We start from the raw sequence: 17628 nt of genomic DNA on the forward strand, positions 1-17628 counted from the left end.
AGTGTCTGTGTTTTCAGTGGGAGTAAGGAGAGTTCAGGCTGGCCTGGGTTGGTCTCTGTGCTCGTAATGGGGGAGAAGCCATGGATAGCCCCAGTGCTGTCTTTGTCATACATTCATCCCTGCACTTAGAAAAGCTACTTAGCTTTCCTGGCCATCTGTCTGCATTTCCAGCTGTGCGCTCAGCATTTGTGTAAGGTGAACGCTAAGGCAGATTCGTAGTGTGGAAATTCGCCTGAAACTCATGCAGCTGTGCTGACCACACATGTCGTTCTCAGGGTGGGAGACTGAAGTGTGGGGGGGGGGGGCACTGTGTTTCCTCTGGCTCAGGACGACAGCTATCTGTGTTTGTCTTCCTGTGCTATCATTCACACTGCATTTGCTTTTCTTGTCAAATGTTTCAAGAGATACAATGACCTGCAGCAGGATTATTTTATTGTAATTTGAGCTGTCCATTTATTGCTGGCTTCTGCTTGTCTGCACCACTAGGATGGCCCACGGGAACCTCAGCTGAAGAGAGAGGATTTGGGGAGGTTTGCTGGTATCTCAGGTCTAATCTTCCTCTTAAGCCACTACTAATAACCGCTCTCCTATGCACTCACACTGCACTAGCTCCGAGCATTGAGTACAAGCTGTTGATTAAGGTTGGCACTTCATGGCATCAGGGGCTTCCTGCTTTAATTCTCATGATGCCTCTCTCCTTGCTGCAGGCTGGTGGAAGAATTTATGTTGCTGGCGAATATGGCTGTCGCCCATCAGATCTACCGCTCCTTCCCCCAACAGGCCCTGCTGCGCCGTCACCCCCCACCCCAGACCAAGATGCTGAACGACCTCATGGAGTTCTGCGACCAGCTGGGACTGGAGATAGATTTCAGCAGCGCAGGGGCCCTGCACGTGAGTGGAGACCGCACTGGGGATTTGCATCAATAGAGAATGTCTCGCCGGTTAAGCTCTCCTGGGGTTACTGATACTTTCTCCGACAGCATTTGTGTAATGGGCTGTGTTTGCCTGCTCTCCATTCTCTGGGTGATCTGCTCTTTCTTCTGCACAGGGCTACAGCTGACTGTGCAGAGCTGGCCAAGGGAGTGTCCAGAGGAGTTTGGAGATGAGGCACGCCTTTGTAGCCACACACTGGGCATAAAGAACAGGGCGTGCATTGCCATGCGAGTCCTCCATCTGAAACCCTCCTGCCCCATCTTCAGCCAGGTGGCAGGGTTCGGGGGTCAGGTCTTTGTGCTCCACTAGACCCAGCCTCTCAGAAAAGTCTGGTAATACCCTCCTGTCTCAAACCGGGGCTCCCAACAAACACCTCGTGCAGAGAGATGTGATGTTCTTCACAGGGCATAAAAATGAAGCCATTGACACTGCAGAAAAGATAACAAATCCCCAAGAGGTATTAGTCTGCCCAGTGTTTGTCTGTTCTCTCGAACCATCTCCCCTGGGGACTGGAGGAGATCACTGATAATGAGCCAGGAGGGGGGAGGCTCTTGAGGAAAAGACAATCCTAAAAACTACCCAGCACTTTCCATCTCTTGATTGCTGCCCACGCAGTAGCTGGTTAACCCCCGCAGCCTCTTGTCAGGGAGGGGAGGGTCTCCCTGTTGTATGGCTGGGCAGGTCACGGCAGAGAGCTGAAGCAAGTTGCTTGTGACCACTGAGGGAGCTAGTGGCTGGCCAGAAGTGGAAGCCAGCAGCATGCAAACCACACGAAGAATTGTCATAGAGAAGAGGTGGAGATTCGGTGGGATCATGACAGGCAGCGCCAGAGGCCACATCTCCTGCCTCCCTTTCTGTTAGCGAAGAAGCAGGGTTTGCAAGGGTTTAAAATGTCATCTCCAGGGTCAGCATCCACCGTGGCGTGGCCTCCCCTGCTGCAGCCTCACACATCAGAGTCTGACCTCAAATCGGGCTGTAGCCAGACACAGCCGATCTAGTTCTAAATGCAACGGACAGTTGGTGCCGGCGAATGTTTGCTGGGAGGAGTGTGGTGTAGTGGTTGGAGCAGGGAAATGGTGATATGTCCTCCAGAGTTCCACTAGTGCCGCTGACTGCATCAGTCTGATCTCGTCTAAGTCACGTACCTGCTCCGTGGCCTTCGCTGTACAGCGGGTAGAATAGGGAGGATGGCCCATGGGTTAGGGGGCTAGCTTGGGAAGTGGGAGACCAGGGTTAATTCCTGCTTTGCCCAAGACTTCCTGGGTTGCCTTGGCCAAGTCATGCAACCTCTCTGTGCCCCAGGTCCCCTCTGTACCATGGGGCACTAGCCCTGCCCTCCCTCCCAGGGCTGCTAGGCAGATAAATGCATGAAAGATGATGAGGTGCTCAGGACAGTAACAGGGGCTGTATAAGTATCATAGGTTGCTAAGTGAAACATGCTCCCACACTGGGGGTGTCGCGGTCTGACTGACGTATGCACAAAGCACTCAGAATCTCTCAGATTCCGGGTTCTGGGTGTTTCTTGCAGAGACAGAAAATCCAACGAATCTTTGCAAAGAACTTAACAGTGTACTGAGAGCAGAGGAGGGAGCAGTGCTGAGGTAGTAGATGGATAGGAAAGAGCTCTCTAGCTGCGGCTGAAGTAAGGGATGGAGAAGAGTATGGGCTGTTAGGAATACATTCAACACAAGTCTTTGTTTTGCCTGATGCCTAGATACTGTGCTGATGGGTGTGCTCTAAGTAAGGCTCTGTGTTGGTCACGGAGGTGACGGAAGTCATGGATTCCGTGACTTTCCATGACCTCCGTGACTTCTGCAGTGGTCGGTGCGCCTGGTCCGGGGGCCATCTAAGCAGCTTGGGCAGCCCCTGGGCCAGGCACACCGGACACTGCTGGGCCAGTCTCGCCTCCCTCCCCCGCCCCCCAGCAGCAGGAGTTTGGGTGTGAGGGGGGCTCAGGGCTGGGGTGCCTACCTGGTTGGGGGGACTCCCCAGAAGGGCAACAGCAACTTCCCTCCCTCAGCACCTAGCTCCACGCTGCCTCTGCCCACAGGCACCACCCCCGCAGCACACATTAGCCATGGTCCCAGGCCAGTGGGAGCTGCAGAACCGGGGCTTGGGGCAGAGTAGAGGCAGCACATGGAGCTAGGAGCTGGGTAGGGAGCCTGCCCCAGCCCCACCAACCCTCCAGGCCACAACCCACCCCCTCCCGAGCACCCATGATTCCCCCCAGCACCCATGTCCCCCCAGAGCAGGGCAACCAACCCCCCAGCACCCGTGACGCCCCCGGGCTGCGACTCACCCAAGCAGCCGTGGTGGCCGCCTGGGCGGCCACCCCGAACATCCGCAGCACCCTCCTGGATCGCGACACCCCCCATGAGCACCCACGGTGGTAGATGGGTAATGATTCCATCTGGACCAAAGCCCCTGTTCACAGACGTGACACCCTTAGGGGTATGTAAAGCTCGCTGGGGAGGGGAAGGAAAAGCTGGGGAAGAAGCATAGAGGTTTCCGACGAGGCTACAGTGTGTTTTGTGTGTTCGGGCAGCCTGCTGTTTCTGTCTCTGGTTAGCTCTGTTCTCACCAGCCAGTCATTGCAGTAAGCAATTTCTGCATAGAAAGATGATGGTTTCAGGGGTGGGACTGCAGACCTGTGCTGGGAAAACTCATGCACTGTATATGTATATACTGCAGACTAATGCTCTCTTCATTTCAGCCCAAGCCATGAAGCTTCACTTCAGATGGAAAGTGAAGCGTGGGGGGCTCCAGTATTTTCTTTTTCATTGCCCCCAGACTGCTGGTGATGCTGTTAATACAGTGCATCGTCGGCCTCCCTCGTGCTGTTCTGTTAGGTGCGGCCTCACTGCTCTGCTCCCTCCTCTGGGACTTGCACCGAGTTCCTTGTCGGGGACGCGGAAGCCAGGGGGATGCTTTTCCTCCAAGCTTTGAGCATGTGGGGCCTTTCCAATGAGGAGGAGGAGGCGGCAGTGCTGCTTGTTACTAGCCTAGTACAATGGCTTCAGACTGCTGCATCCCTTGGAGCTCTACACAGTGCATTGAGCCAGGGCAGTGGAATATGCTTTGCTGCGTGGGAGGGAACTGGTCACAAGGCCCTGGGGTTTGACCTGCAGGTTGAGAGGGAGAGGATAAAAGTCCATCTCTCTGAATGTTCAGAGATTAGTCCCCTGGCTTCTCTGCCCCACATGGCTGCTGCCTTTGGAAGGCAGATGCTGAGCAATATCATAAGTGACTGCAATATATAGAAACGGTGTCCACAAGGCAGCCCTGTCCTAGCCAACCAGGCTGTGAGTACGAAGCTGGGACCAGCCTGGCTGCTGGGACCGTGAAAGGCCCTGCTGTAGCCAGCCAAGCCGTGCATATGGAGGAAACATATTTAGTGAGGAAAACATTTCCGTTTCACATTTCTTAGTGATGGGTGCAAACAGGGAAGAGGGGATTTTTTTGTAAAGTGTCTGCACTTTCTGAAATCCCCGGAGCAGTAAAACAGCAGCAAAGAGCAGGACTTGTTTGTTCTCCCCCGGAGCCTTTCACCTGTTTGTCTTTCCCCCCTTCTCTCCTTCCAGAAAAGTCTGAACGAAATGTTTGGTGCAGACAGCTATGCAGAGGCCAGGAAAGAAGTGCTGACCACCATGTTCTCCAGGCCAATGCAGGTAAGTGCCGCCAGGTCACAATGTGCTTATCCCTGTGCAGCCAGCACCAGAATGTTTTCAGGCTCGTCGCCACCTGCTTTGCGTTTCCTGCCCAGATCAGTGCTCCTTCCCCTCTCCCGAAATCCCCCCTCTGCACTGATCGTTTAAACTGTTACACGGGGGAAGGGAGATGAAGAAGCTAAGCGCTTCACTGGTAACTCTCGGCAGCCCCAAAGCATGGCATGACCCAGATTTATACCTGATGTGTCCAGTCTTCTCTAGTCAGTGAGGCCTGCCCGGTTATTTATGGGCTGGGTTCACCGGTCAGTGCTGAGCAACCCGCTGAGATTGATGGGTTCAGTGGGAGTTGCTCCTTGGACTCTCCCTCAAATGGCGCAGCCAGGAGGCTCTTACGATGGTTGCTGCTGCCCCGGGCACAGTTCTGGGTATTTCACATAGGAGGCTTTGGTGCCATAAAGGATTTAAGTGACTGCTAGGCAACGGCAAGGATGGCAGGGTGCAGATCCCCCATTGACTTCAGGGGATTGGGTCAAGCCTAGTAGCCCTGCTAAAATCTCCTCTCATGACATCCAGTAGCAGTTTCCTTCCTAAAGAGCCATTCAGGTGCCTGGGCAGCTGAGGGGCCAGGGAATTGGGGGTCATTGGTTGAAAGCCCAGCCCAGGTCAGACCCTGTAACAGCTGTTCGGTCCAACTTTCATGAATTAGTCTCAGTTCAGAGTAAACAGGCATCCCCGTCAAAACCCAGCATTGACCTGCCCTCGTAAGCAGAGGGGCCCGGGTCTGAGTAGGCCACGGAAACCCATCCATCTCTAGGGGTGGTCTCCTTTGGGTAGGTGGCAGAACTGACAGGAGGGGAGCTTGCCGTGCCACGATTGTGCTGGCTCTGTTGTGGCACCCTGTGAACCGCTAATCCGGTGCGTTTCATCGGCACAGAATTAGCGAAAAGAAAACACAGTATAATTTTTGTAAAGCCTCTGCCTTGTTAACTCAGCCGCAGCGCGAAGGGAGGCCAGTTCTGAGAGCGCAGCCCACCAACAGGGAGAAGGTGACACGTTCCTCAAAATGGCCTCTCTGCTGCTGAGTGTTTATCACCATGGGAATACATCATCTTCCTGACATTACTCATTTGACTGTCACTCTTCTAATTAGTTAATTTGCTCCATTTACTCATTAGCAGTTGCCTGAAGTCCTGCTGTACTTTAGCAGCTTAATGCTTGTTTGCAAATGTAGCTGGGGAGGCTCTGATGGCAATTAGCACAAACCGTGTGGTAATTATCCCCTCCGCATGCCCGTTGCACTCATTAGTACAGTTTGTTGCTGCGCAGTTCTCCCTTTTTAGCTGGGTGTGTTTTTCCACCATGTTTCTCTAGATAACGACTCTTTGTCTGGCTTTCACGTGTCTCCATCACCGGAGGCACGGATAGCTTCCTTTCTCCTTCAATGGGACATACTGTCGAAGTTGAATCCTATTGGTAGCGTCTATTACATGGGTTCCCCCTCCAACCTGCTGCTTGATTGTGTTGTATCAAGGCCCCGAGTCTTCTCCCCAGATACCAGACTGCCTGGTTCTTTGAACGGCTGGTCGAAAGGAGACTGGTCACGTGGGCAGGCATGGCCCAGGATGGGGCGGTGAGAACTTTCTGAACTGTGTGTTCTTGTTCAAGGGCTAATTTCTCTTTAAGCCCCAAAGCTGCGTCTGTGCCATATGGAAGGCCTGCTGGCCCGTGGAGGAGGGGAGTAAACTTGGGGCCCCTCCTGCTCTCCACCACCAGGCACCTCAGCACATTCGGCAAACTCACCTGCCACACAAGCACATGTGTTGGCAACAGTCGAATTTGCAGCATCTGCCCATCCTTGACAGTGATGCAGAGCCTTTACTTCCTCAATGAGGAGTTCCGTATGAATCAAAACCACGGAGGAAGGCCTTTGGGAGCTAGGTCTGGGCAGTGTCTCATTCAAACCATTTCCTAACCTGAGCTGGTGCTTTGGAAGTTTCATTTGCTCTTCAGCTTCCTTTCACCACAGTCCCAAAGTGGAAACGTGCCGCGTTTCCTTTTCACCTGGTGCTGACACTCTGCCAGCGATGGCATGGCTCGGGCCAACCTGGCTGTGGCAGAGGGGGGGTGAGCACAGCAGTAGTTAAACAGATGCTGAGCTTGAGCAAAGCAGGACATGAGGATGTTTGCTCTTAGCCAAGCGACAGCTTTTTCCCAAGGCTGCGACACAGTTAAGTGTCAGTTTTAGATTCTTCAGTCTGTACTCTGTGAAGTGGCTGGTGTCTTTTTTTAAATACCTCCAAGTATCTGCAAGGGATATCGCGAGGGTAGTGTGCTGAAATGGTGCAAGTGTCTGGGACTGTGATTGCCTGTAAAATGCCCACATCTGTCCTACAGTCCCTCATTATATGAGTGCCCTCTCTGTTCTGATGAAATTTCCAAGAATCCAGATTTCTGATCAGAGGGCCCCTCTGCCCTGCTCCTTACATGACTGCTAAGGAGAGCATTGTAATGAAGCCTGTTTGGAAGGACTGACCAGGAAGAGGAGACCTTTCCAACTTATAGATATTAATGGGTCAAGGCGAGTTTATGAAAGGAAAGGCATTTTGAAAGGAAAACTCTAACTGTATGTGATGTCAGAAGGAAGCTAGACCAGCATCAAAAACAATAGAGCCTAACTCTCTTCAGAACTATAGCTATGGTCAGAAAAACATCTATATGGAATTGCCAGTCTTGCTCAATAAGCCTGCTCCCTAGGTGTATTCTGTGTTGCATCTTGCTGCCTCCACAGGCAAAAATAAGTTTACAGTTGAACTCCCGTTAGCCCTACAGAGCCAACCCCGCTCTGGGAAAGCGAGCTGGATTCGATTCTGGCTAGTGTATCACCAACAGAACTGGTACCTTATGTTCTGGGGGTAGACCCTTCATTCCTGCTAATGGAGCATGGAGTCCAGCTAGACTTTGGCTCCCAAGGTGAGCTTACAGGGCTGGCTCTTTGCAAAACCATCATTTAACTTGTAAATGGAGTATTGGTATGGAATCGCCAACACTCCCCCCTCTAGTCCCCGCCCCCAGGCATGGAAACCTACAGTGCCATTTTTAGAGTCACTTTTGCAAGTAGATCCTGCATGTGGGTATTTGTGTTCATGTGCACCTGCCTTTTAGCAAACGAATCATCTCCTGAATGGAAGGAGCACTGCATCACACACAGGCAAGACTGGCAGAGGTAAACAATTTCAGTTTGTTTCTGTCCCAGTAGATTGATTTGCAATTAGCAATGTTTGCCAGGAGCACGCCGGAGTTTTCCACGTTGGCTGCTCCATGATTTGCCCTAAGAAGGTCCTCCCAGGTTACTTAGCTCTCAACTAAGAGTGTCTGATCCTCTGTCGCTCGAAGAAGTACAAAAGGCCATCTAAACATTACGGACTGGCCGTGCCTATGGTACTCCACCTGAGCTGCTCAAAGGTGCTTTTGGCCTCCATCAACTGCTCTTTAAAAGTGTGGGCATCAGAGTGCCAGCAGAATGGGAGGACAGCATCATAGTGTCTTTGTACAAAGGCAAAGGATCTCACACCGAGTGCAGCAACTACAGGTCGATCTCATTGCTAACAGTCCCCGGAAAGATCTTTGCTCTGTTCTGTTTGCTAGGATGCAGCAAATGCTCCTTAACAGACTTGGTGTCCACAGCAATCAGGTTTCGCTGCTGGGTGGTTGATAATGAATGCTTCCCTTACGCTACAGCTTCCAGCTGAGCTGCACTGAGAATTTAATTGCCTGCTTCACGTGGTGTATATCAACATCAAAGTGGCTTTTGATTCTGCCGACGGATCAGCACTTTGGCTCGCACTGAAAGGAGTTGGCACCCCGGATGTTCTACTAAATCTGGTGCCCGATCTTTGTACCAGTGTGAGAGTAAGCGTTGGTTCATGGCTTCTGCTGCGTTTCTGCACAACCTCAGGTGTGCAGCAGGGGATGCATTCTCACCCTGGCGCTATGCTGCCAAGCTACCAGCTGGATCTTAGACTTGCTGCTCCACGCGTTGGAATCAAGGTTGGTCAAGAAGCATTCACTGACCAAGACTGTGCCGACAGCGCTGATGCCTGCCTTGTGGAGAAGCAAAAGAGTTCCAGCCCTGCCCATCAAGCTTTCCAAGACACAGCCCGCACTATGGGGTTGAGCATCTTATAGCAGAAGACCACGGTCTAGAATTTGGAGCGGGGCCACCAGACCTCCCCAGTGTATGTGGGGTCAAGCACCATGAAGAGCACTGATGAGTTCAACTGCCTAAACTGCAAGCCAAGTCCAAACAGTTGCAGCAAACTGGCTGTCTTCTCACTACTAGGACTCTCTGTCTCCTGCATGAAGTCCACGTCTTGCTGTGGATGCAAAAATGTCTCTATACTGAGACTAAGTTCAGGCTCTATCAGGCCTGTGTACTACCTGTACTGCTGTACGGGTCAGAAACCCAGACCTCTTGCAGGCAGAGTTGGAAAAGCTAGAGGCATTCCATATGTATTCGATTTTGTACGAAATGCCATAATCTCAGAGAATGTGGAAGGTGAGGAACATTATAAATGAATAGAGAAACCAGCTTTGTAAGGGTCACAGGCCATGAATAAGTCTGCTTTGTTTGGAGATGTAGCTGTTGTCTGGGCTGTCAGACGTCTGGACAAGCCATGTCTATGCACAGTGGAGCATGTCTGTACCTCGAGTCTCCTTGGGAAAGGGACGCTTCCAGTTTCTGCCCAAGGGATTCTGGGCATCCCAATGAAAACACCACAGACTCTGCTTTCCAAGGGGTGCCAGGCGAGTGTCATCTGGGATTGACACAAACACTTCCCAGGCTTCCAGTTTGCAAGCATGGAGATAGGTTATTCTGGGCACATGGGGCCCAGGGGGCGGGGGTGAATTTTAGGGGAACACCTGCTGTGCTTGCAGTTTGTGACGTTTATTGTCTTTCCAGTCACGACCTGATGTTTGAGCCCCGAAAGGCCCTTTACCCACCAGCAAGGCGCTCTGTGGTTATCCCAGAAGTAGTCAAGGATGGAGGGAAGTGGTCCCCTCTGCAGCCAAGCTCTGCCCATCGCAAGGTAGGGACCTCTGGTTGCTTGTCACACACCTCCCCACTCCTGGCCTTGATGTAAGTTGGAGCTGCCGTAACTTACCCCACTGGTCCCTAAGTGTTTTTTCACGAGTGGAGAATAAGCAGCGCGGAGCTCCTCTCTAGCACATCCCCTGCACCAGAGGAGGACGCAGGAAGCTGGCTGGTGGACATATTCTCCTCTGTTGGCACCTCCAGCCAGAATACAGCCACAGCAGAGTGGAGAATATGGCCCCGAAAAGGCTTTCAGGTCTCCTTGCCCATCCACTATTCCCAGCTCTCCAGCTCTCGCAGTCTCTCCGTACAGTGCTGTGTGCACCGTGAGTAAGAAAACATGGGGCAGTGGACAGGAAGTCTGTGCCCCAGCCATTGCCTGAAACCACACATGGGGCAAGGCTCTGGATCTGCCCCAGCTTCAGCACTGGGACACGTGGGCCGTCGCTGTGATTAGTGGCAATGACAGGACTCCTCTACATGACAACATTGGTGCTAGGTGGTACTGAATGGCCTGCTTCGCTGTATACATTTCTGTTCTCAGCGCTGCGGCTTGTACATCAAAGATCAGGCTGCAGGTGAGTCGGCCAAAACCCCCAGCAGCTAATTAATCCACGATCCTGCCAGGCTCGTGTCTTGGACGCGCGCTCTGTACCCCTCGGTCAGGACGAATGCCTTTCAAATTGAGGGGGAGGGAGGTGGGAAGAAGGTCATAATGTATGTCAGCGGGAGCCCCTGGGGCCTGGTGCGCCAGGCAGCTTGTAACAGATGAAGGACCAGTGACACCTCATTTTTCAGGGGCTCAGTCATTTGGGGATTCAGTCTGTCCTTAAGAACAAAGCAGCCCTTGGTTGGCGATGGCTAATTTATTCGCATGCTCCTTGCAGTTCTTCTTGGGAATGGAGCGCAGCAGAGAGTTGAGAACTTGTTGTTTGAATCTGTTAATGAGAAAACATCCGCTTGGTGTCATGCCAGTATTGCTCAGTAGCACCGTTGTGCAGGTGATGACAGGCACTCGGAGCTGCCCGCCTTCATTCACGTGTCCTCGCAGGAGCCCTGGAGAAGTGGCCTCAGAATAATCATCTAACCATTTTGCCCACTCATCTACAAAGGATACTGGGTCTCTTCAGCCCCCAAGGAAATGCAGCCACCTTGGGGTGGGGGGCATGCAGCAACTCTTTAAAACGTCAACTCTGTGCAACAGTCTTGGGCAGGTGGTCGAGAAGGGTCCCAAAGCCAACGCATTCAGGAGGCAGAATGATAAATCCCCAGACTGGAATTGGCCATGGCAGTGGGGCTAACACATCCCTCCTGTGGCCCGTGCTATGGGGAGGTTAATGATGGGCAGCAATGGTAGGACTCTGATTTGAAAGATGCTACGCCCTCAGTGCTGTGCTGAGGAATTGGGGCGAGGGGAAAGAACGCCCCCACTCAACCACTTCCTCTGGCTCCCTGAGGCTTCCTTGAAGTGGGGCTTTTCTCCTCTAGGACCATAACCTAGCCAGCAGCTTGGCTCGTGAGAGCTGATGGGTGTACGGTAATCTGGCCTCAGGCCTGTGACACACCCCTCATGCTGCAGAGTTACAAGAGCACCTGGATGTGCTTTTCCCATCCAACTGCAGGGGTCATTCTCCACATGTCTCCGTAGCTCAGCTCCATGCAGAGGGCTCCCTAAAATCCCATCAGGAATTGCTGTCGGGGTGGCTGTTCAGCATAAGGCACTTTTCTTCCCTGGAGGCCAAGTGTGGGACTAGAACGCCTCTCCGGTGTGGCCTGCAGCGCGTGAGCCGCTGGGGAACAGGGCTAATTGAGCCAAGGAGCCTGTATTTCGGGGAGTACATCAGAAATAACTTAGTCCTGGGTTGTGGAAATTGGAAGCGGTGAGAGCTCCTAGCCCAGCTATTGGGTCTCATAAGAAGGCGAGGAGCATGCTGCTTTTTTTAACCTGCTCTGTTTACTTGCCCGGATCAGTGCATTGCAGCTCAGTGAGAGCTGGCGGAGCTGATAGCATGGGGAGCCGGAGGAGGTAGCTGCCTGAACCATGAATCCCAGGGCAGGATTTCAGCTTTGTAATTGGAGCAGGCAACTCCCGTTGTTTTTAAACCTCTTGCTCTTAGTTTTAAATGGGTTCATTCAATCGCCGTTCCGCCATAACCCCGCCACAACCCCCCGATCTAAGGGGCTTCTCCGCGCAGCTCAGTCTCTGTCTGGGCTGTTTTTCCAGCCCTTAGGGCTGGTGTTTTGCAGATGTAAAAATAAAAGCTGGAACATGTAATAACAGCAGCTGCACAACCGAGCGATGTTCCCGGTGAAGAGGCTGCTGGGAAGAGCAGGGCCAGCGCTGGCCGCGTGTTGATTTAGCTGCGTATATCAGCAGTTCGCTTTGTAGCCGCTTCTCATGAAATGAAGCAGCAGGTATCGCAGCAAGTTTGTCCCCGTCTCAGAGGTGAACAGGAAAGCTGTTGTTTTAAACTGTGTCAGCTCTTGGAGCAGTAACAGTGCCTGCGTAGACATCCAATGTACAAATATGTTTGCCCACAGAAAGGTCAGGAATCATGTTTGGTGGGGCCGGCAGCTGAAGGGGAGAGCCCTGCATGAACTGTGGCGCCCACGAGCCACCTTCCAAGCCCCACCTCGGTCGTTTGGCTTGGGTGTTGCACCTGTCCCCTCCCCTCAGCTGTGTTTTAGCTGATTAGATTGTAAGCTCTTCAAGGCAGGAACCGGACATCTTACTACTTTGTAAAGCACCTTGCAGACTTGGGGGTGGCCCCGAGCCTCTTAGCCAAGTTGCCTGAACAAGGGTGATTTCGGTGAATGGACCCTGGATCAGACACCCTGGATCAGACCCTGCTTTGATTTTGCAAAACCAAAACCTGGCTCCTCCAGCCCAAAGTTGGTTCATAAAATCCTGCTGCTCCTGTATTTACCTGCCAACACCCGAGTTCTAGGTTCCTTTTCCTTGGCAAGAGTGGAACGTGCCCCATCAAAACACTGGGCGTGCATGTGTATTCTGCATGAATGCTAGCTCCCTCCTGCTGTTTCAGGTACAGGTTTGAATGCATAAATATCTACCGAGTGGCTGGAGGTTAGATGCATACAGAGGGACACTGTCGGAGAAGCCTTGTGAGCACAGAGTGTCCAGGACATAGGACTCCCTCTGGAATTGTGCCCAAGTGCATGCAGAGGGAGGGGTAAACGGCAGTGGCAAGTCATGCAGTGCTACTGAGCCATCTGTGTGATCCAGGGGGTCTACGAGGATCTTCCCATTGCATGTGGCTCTGGTGGGAGTCTTGTCATTCTGCAGGCTCTGAGCAAATTGCTCTGGCCTTGCAGGCTGGCAATGGGATCCGGAGCCTTTCACTGCAGATGGAGGCTGAGAGCTGTTCCCATCTGATGCCTGCATGGGGGCCTGCCTGATGGCAGCATGCCCACGCAAGCCCCCTAAATGGCACAACCAGAGGCCAATGGCAATGTGCCACGGCGGCTGAACTCCCCTCTCACACTCAGAATCCCCACTGAAGAGCCATGGCGGGGAGCTCGACCTGCCCTGACCTGTGCTGGCCCAGCTCTGCAGTGCAGTGCCTGGTGCGGCTGGTCCAGTGCCTCTGAGCAATGCTACACTGAGAGGCAAGCTCTGCAGCGGGGCCATGTGTGCCTGTCTGCTCTCCTCCACTGGCACCTGTCTCCCGTGTGCCTGTAAAAAGAAAAGGAGTACCCGTGGCACCTTAGAGACTAACAAATTTATTAGAGCATAAGCTTTCGTGAGCTACAGCTCACTTCATCCTCTCCGTGTGCCTGTGTCACTGGGCTGCCCCGACGGCAGGTTACTTGGAAAGGACTTTCCCACTCTTTCGGTGGCTCGGAAAGGGAGCCAGGCTGGGCACCGCAGTGCACGGTGATGTTATAGCTTCTGCTTAGTGCTGATTGGGACACTGGAGAAGCCTCGCAGATGCTTAAACCCTCAGCCCTGTCTCTTTAAAAGCACCCACAGAGGAGCTGCGCTGAAGGGCTGTATCCTAACCTGCCAGAGAGCAGGCTGAGGGAGGATGGCAAACAGCAAGCTCCTGAGTGAAGCAGTCCCTGGGCTGTCAGTCTGGCTGCGTGGCTTCTTCCAGGAAAAGGGCTCTTCGAGCTCCCTTTGATTTATTCCCGATCTGTTATTTAGACTGTGCAGATATAATAACACACGAGCCAAGCGGCGTCTGTTCCCAGCGAGCAGTATCAAGGAGTTCCATTAATCCCTATGATGGATGGGGCTGGGGAGGGGAACGGTCTGTTTCCCATTGCCCAGAGGAAGGGGGAAAGTTTGGCTTATGCTGCCCGAGCGGTGAACAGGCAGCCATGCGAGTCGATGGGGAGCCCCGCATGCTGCCCGGGGATGGATTTCGCTCCCGAGGCCAAGTCTCGGGCGGGACCCCCACCGGATCTCACTGGAGCCTCTGGAACTATGGCCATAGCGGAAATCCTCTGTCGGGAGAGCATCCTTCATGGGCCTGGAACGCACCGGCTCGTCTGTTAAATCCATCACGTAGGCCCCACTTCCCACACATCCCCAGCTGTTTAACCCTGCCGCCAGGGCACTCCTTGTCGGACAGTCTGTTCCCTCTCTCCAGAGGGCCGTCCTTAAGGGAGCACTCCTGCCTGGCTGGGAATTTGGGCGGCTGGGGAGGAGAAGGGAGAGCCACACGCAGCCTTCCGGCTGGTGGGAGTCAGAGGTCAAGCCAGTGTTAGTTCAGGCCATTTGAAGCAAACTCCTCCTAGGAGACCTGCTACCATGGAAACTCCCTGGATCAGGTTGGGCAGCTTTTTAAGTGGAACCGGGAATTCAAGGCAGGATTGTTGAAATCTTGCAGCCCCCTGTCTTATGGCTGGCTTTCCCCTTTCCTGTGGGGTAGAAGGAATGGGCTGTACCTGGCTGCCCCCGGGACGGGGGATTCCCTCCAGTCTGCCATTCTCTGGACCATTTTGCTGTGCTGTATCCCGGTGTCCGCGATGCACCAGTTACACATTTACACTGGGCAGGGTAGGCGCATGGCCCTGCTGTTCACACATACTGCCGGCCTGAATAAACCACCTGCACAGCGTTCTGTGGGCCACCTGCACTAGAAAAACTGGTACCTATATTGCAGCACCTGCGCTAACCCGTGAGCATTAAAAAGGGCTGGATGCGGGCACGGAACTGCAGTGCCACAGCCGCTGTCTGCACGAGGGGCTGAGCACCAGTGCAGCTGCCCTGCTGCTGGCTGTTGCTGAGAGACAGGCTTTTGGCCTCCTAGGGTAGACCAGCTCCTTGGTCAGTCACCATCCCACGGAGAGGGAGTGGAGGAGATGGACTCCCTTCTCTGGCTCAGATGAGAAGAGCCGTGGTTAGCTGGGCAGGGGGCAGAGGGGGTGAGCGAATCGTCCCCTGCAGCAACTGCACTGCCAATCATGGTGAAGGAACATCAGATGCTTGAGCTCGGTGCTGCTGGGAACCCCCCATCGCCCATCTGACAGACTGATCCTCTGCCCTGACTCTTTAGCAGAGCGCCCCACCTCTCCCCCTGACTCCACGGCTTGGATTAGGGTTTCCTTGCCAATCCACGCACCAGGCCAGGGGTGACTCTTCCTGATTGCTCAAACCATGTCATTCCCCCCTTTTTCCACGAGAGGGCGCACTAGGTCACCTTGCTAGCACTGCAGGGACTAGCCTGGGTGAGCAGCGAGCATGCAGGCATGGCCCTCCTAGTGCCCTGCCCTGCTGTTACTGCTCTGGCCAGGGGCAGGTGGGAATGCTACACTCACCGGCTGGGGGGAGAAATAGGGGGCCTGGCCCTGAGACCTGTTGCTGTGTCCGGCTGAGCAAAACACGAGGCAAACTGCTACGCAGAGAAAGCCACGAGTGCGTTTCAAAGCCCAGGACCAGCTCCACCCACAGTGTAGATCTGTTCGGCTCCATGGAGCCACCAGCTGAGGACCTGGCCCGTACCACGTGGCTGTGTGAAGCGAGAAGGGCTCACTGAGACTCCCCCAAGTTAGAGAGCAGAGAGCTCTGGTCCCCCCAAGTCCATTTCCCAGGGGCCAGGCTAGCTATCTCCCTGCAGTACAGGTCAGTGGATGTCCGGCCCCCAGGGCGGGGCGAGGAGGGTTTGGGACGGTGAGAAAAAAAACGTGCAGTGGTGGAAATAGCCTGATGAGATCTTAACCCAGCAGGGAATTGAGGAACAACCAGTGGGGCCCCTGGACGATGGAGATACAAAAGGAGCACTTAAAGATGATAAAGTCATCACGGAGAAACTAAATGAATTCTTTGCTTCGGTCTTCACGGCTGAGGATGTTAGGGAGATTCCCAAACCTGGACATCTTTTGTAGGTGACAGATCTGGGGAATTGTCACAGATTGAAGTGTCACTAGAGGAGGTTTTGGAATTAATTGAGAAACTTAACAGTAACAAGTCACCAGGACCAGATGGCATTCACCCAAGAGTTCTGAAAGAACTCAAATGTGAAATTGCAGAATTATTAACTATGGTTTGTAACCTGTCCTTTAAATCAGCAACTGTACCCAATGACTGGAAGGTAGCTAACGTAACGCCAATATTTAAGAAGGGTTCTAGAGGTGATCCTGGCAATTACAGACTGGTAAGTCTAACGTCAGTACCGGGAAAATTAGTTGAAACAATAGTAAAGAATAAAATTGTCAGACACAAAGAAGAGCATAAATTGTTGCACAAAAGTCAACATGGTTTCTCTAAAGAGAGATCATGTCTTACTAATCTATTAGAGTTCTTTGTGGGGGTCAACAAACGTGGACAAGGGGGATCCAGTGGACATAGTGTACTTAGATTTCCAGAAAGCCTTTAACAAGGTCCCTCACCAAAGGCTCTTACATAAATTAAGTTGTCATGGGATAAGAGGGAAGATCCTTTCATGGATTGAGAACTGGTTAAAAGACAGGGAACAAAGGGTAGGAATAAATGGTACATTTTCAGAATGGGGAGGGTAATTAGTGGTGGTCCCCAAGGGTCAGTCCTAGGACCGATCCTATTCAACCTATTCATAAATGATCTGGAGAAAGGGGTAAACAGCGAGGTGGCAAAGTTTGCTGATGATACTAAACTGCTCAAGATAGTTAAGACCAAAGCAGACTGTGAAGAACTTCAAAAAGCTCTCACAAAACTTAAGTGATTGGGCAACAAAATGGCAAATGAAATTTAATGTGGATAAATGTAAAGTAATGCACACTGGCAAAAATAACCCCAACTATACATACAATATGATGGGGGCTAATTTAGCTACAACTAATCAGGAGAAAGATCCTGGAGTCATCATGGATAGTTCTCTGAAGGTGTCCGTGCAGTGTGCAGCGGCCGTCAAAAAGGAAAATGGGAGATTAGGAATCATTAAGGGGGTAGAGAATAAGACAGAGAATATCTTATTGCCCTTCTATCAGAGGTGAAAGTAAGCCAGTACGTCCAGGTACGGTGTACCGGTAAGAGCCGGTGCGCCGTACCAGGACTGGCTTTCCAAGAGGGCAATTTAAAGCCCTGGGATAGCAGTGGCGGGGCTGCGGCAGGGATTTAAAGGGCCCCAGCCTCCCGTCGGGGCCCTTTAAATTCCGGCCTGAGCCCTCCTGCCGGAGCCCTGGGGTAGCAGTGGCAGGGATTTAAAGGGCCCCGGAGCTCCAGCCGCCGTTCTTCCCCCCCCTCTCCCGCCCCCGGGGCCCTTTAAATCCCGGTGTGAGCCCTGCTGCCCGAGCCCTGGGGTAGTGACAGTGGCGGGGCTCTGGCGGGAATTTAAAGGGCCCCAGAGCTCCAGCCGCCGCTACTGCCCCGGGGCCCTTTAAATCTCCGCCAGAGCCCCGCCGCTGCTACCCTGGGGCTCGGGCAGCAGGGCTAAGGCTGGGATTTAAAGGGCCTTGGGGGGCGGGGGGGAACGGCTGCTGGAGCTCCAGGGC

The 17628-nt window shown here is 53.0% G+C and overlaps 1 protein-coding gene across 10 annotated transcripts in view; it reads left to right on the plus strand.

Moving 5' to 3' along the window:
* The window catches only part of DIS3L2 (DIS3 like 3'-5' exoribonuclease 2), a 284495-nt gene that overhangs the window by 254056 nt on the left and 12811 nt on the right, over window positions 1-17628 (plus strand). For 8 of the 10 annotated variants that reach the window (XR_006274028.1, XM_043491795.1, XM_043491797.1 and 5 more), the window contains 2 exons: window positions 708-891; window positions 4515-4601. Coding sequence is in view for 9 of the 10 variants with exons in the window: in XM_043491795.1 (XP_043347730.1) it covers window positions 708-891; window positions 4515-4601 (271 nt within the window). In the remaining variant the exon portion in view is untranslated. Of the gene's footprint in view, window positions 1-707; window positions 892-1256; window positions 1475-4514; window positions 4602-17628 lie in introns of those variants that run through there. The other 2 variants (XM_043491798.1, XM_043491799.1) reach the window with 2 other exon arrangements.

This window comes from Dermochelys coriacea, chromosome 9, assembly GCF_009764565.3.
Source record: "Dermochelys coriacea isolate rDerCor1 chromosome 9, rDerCor1.pri.v4, whole genome shotgun sequence".
In the NCBI taxonomy this organism is placed as follows: Eukaryota; Metazoa; Chordata; order Testudines; family Dermochelyidae; genus Dermochelys; species Dermochelys coriacea.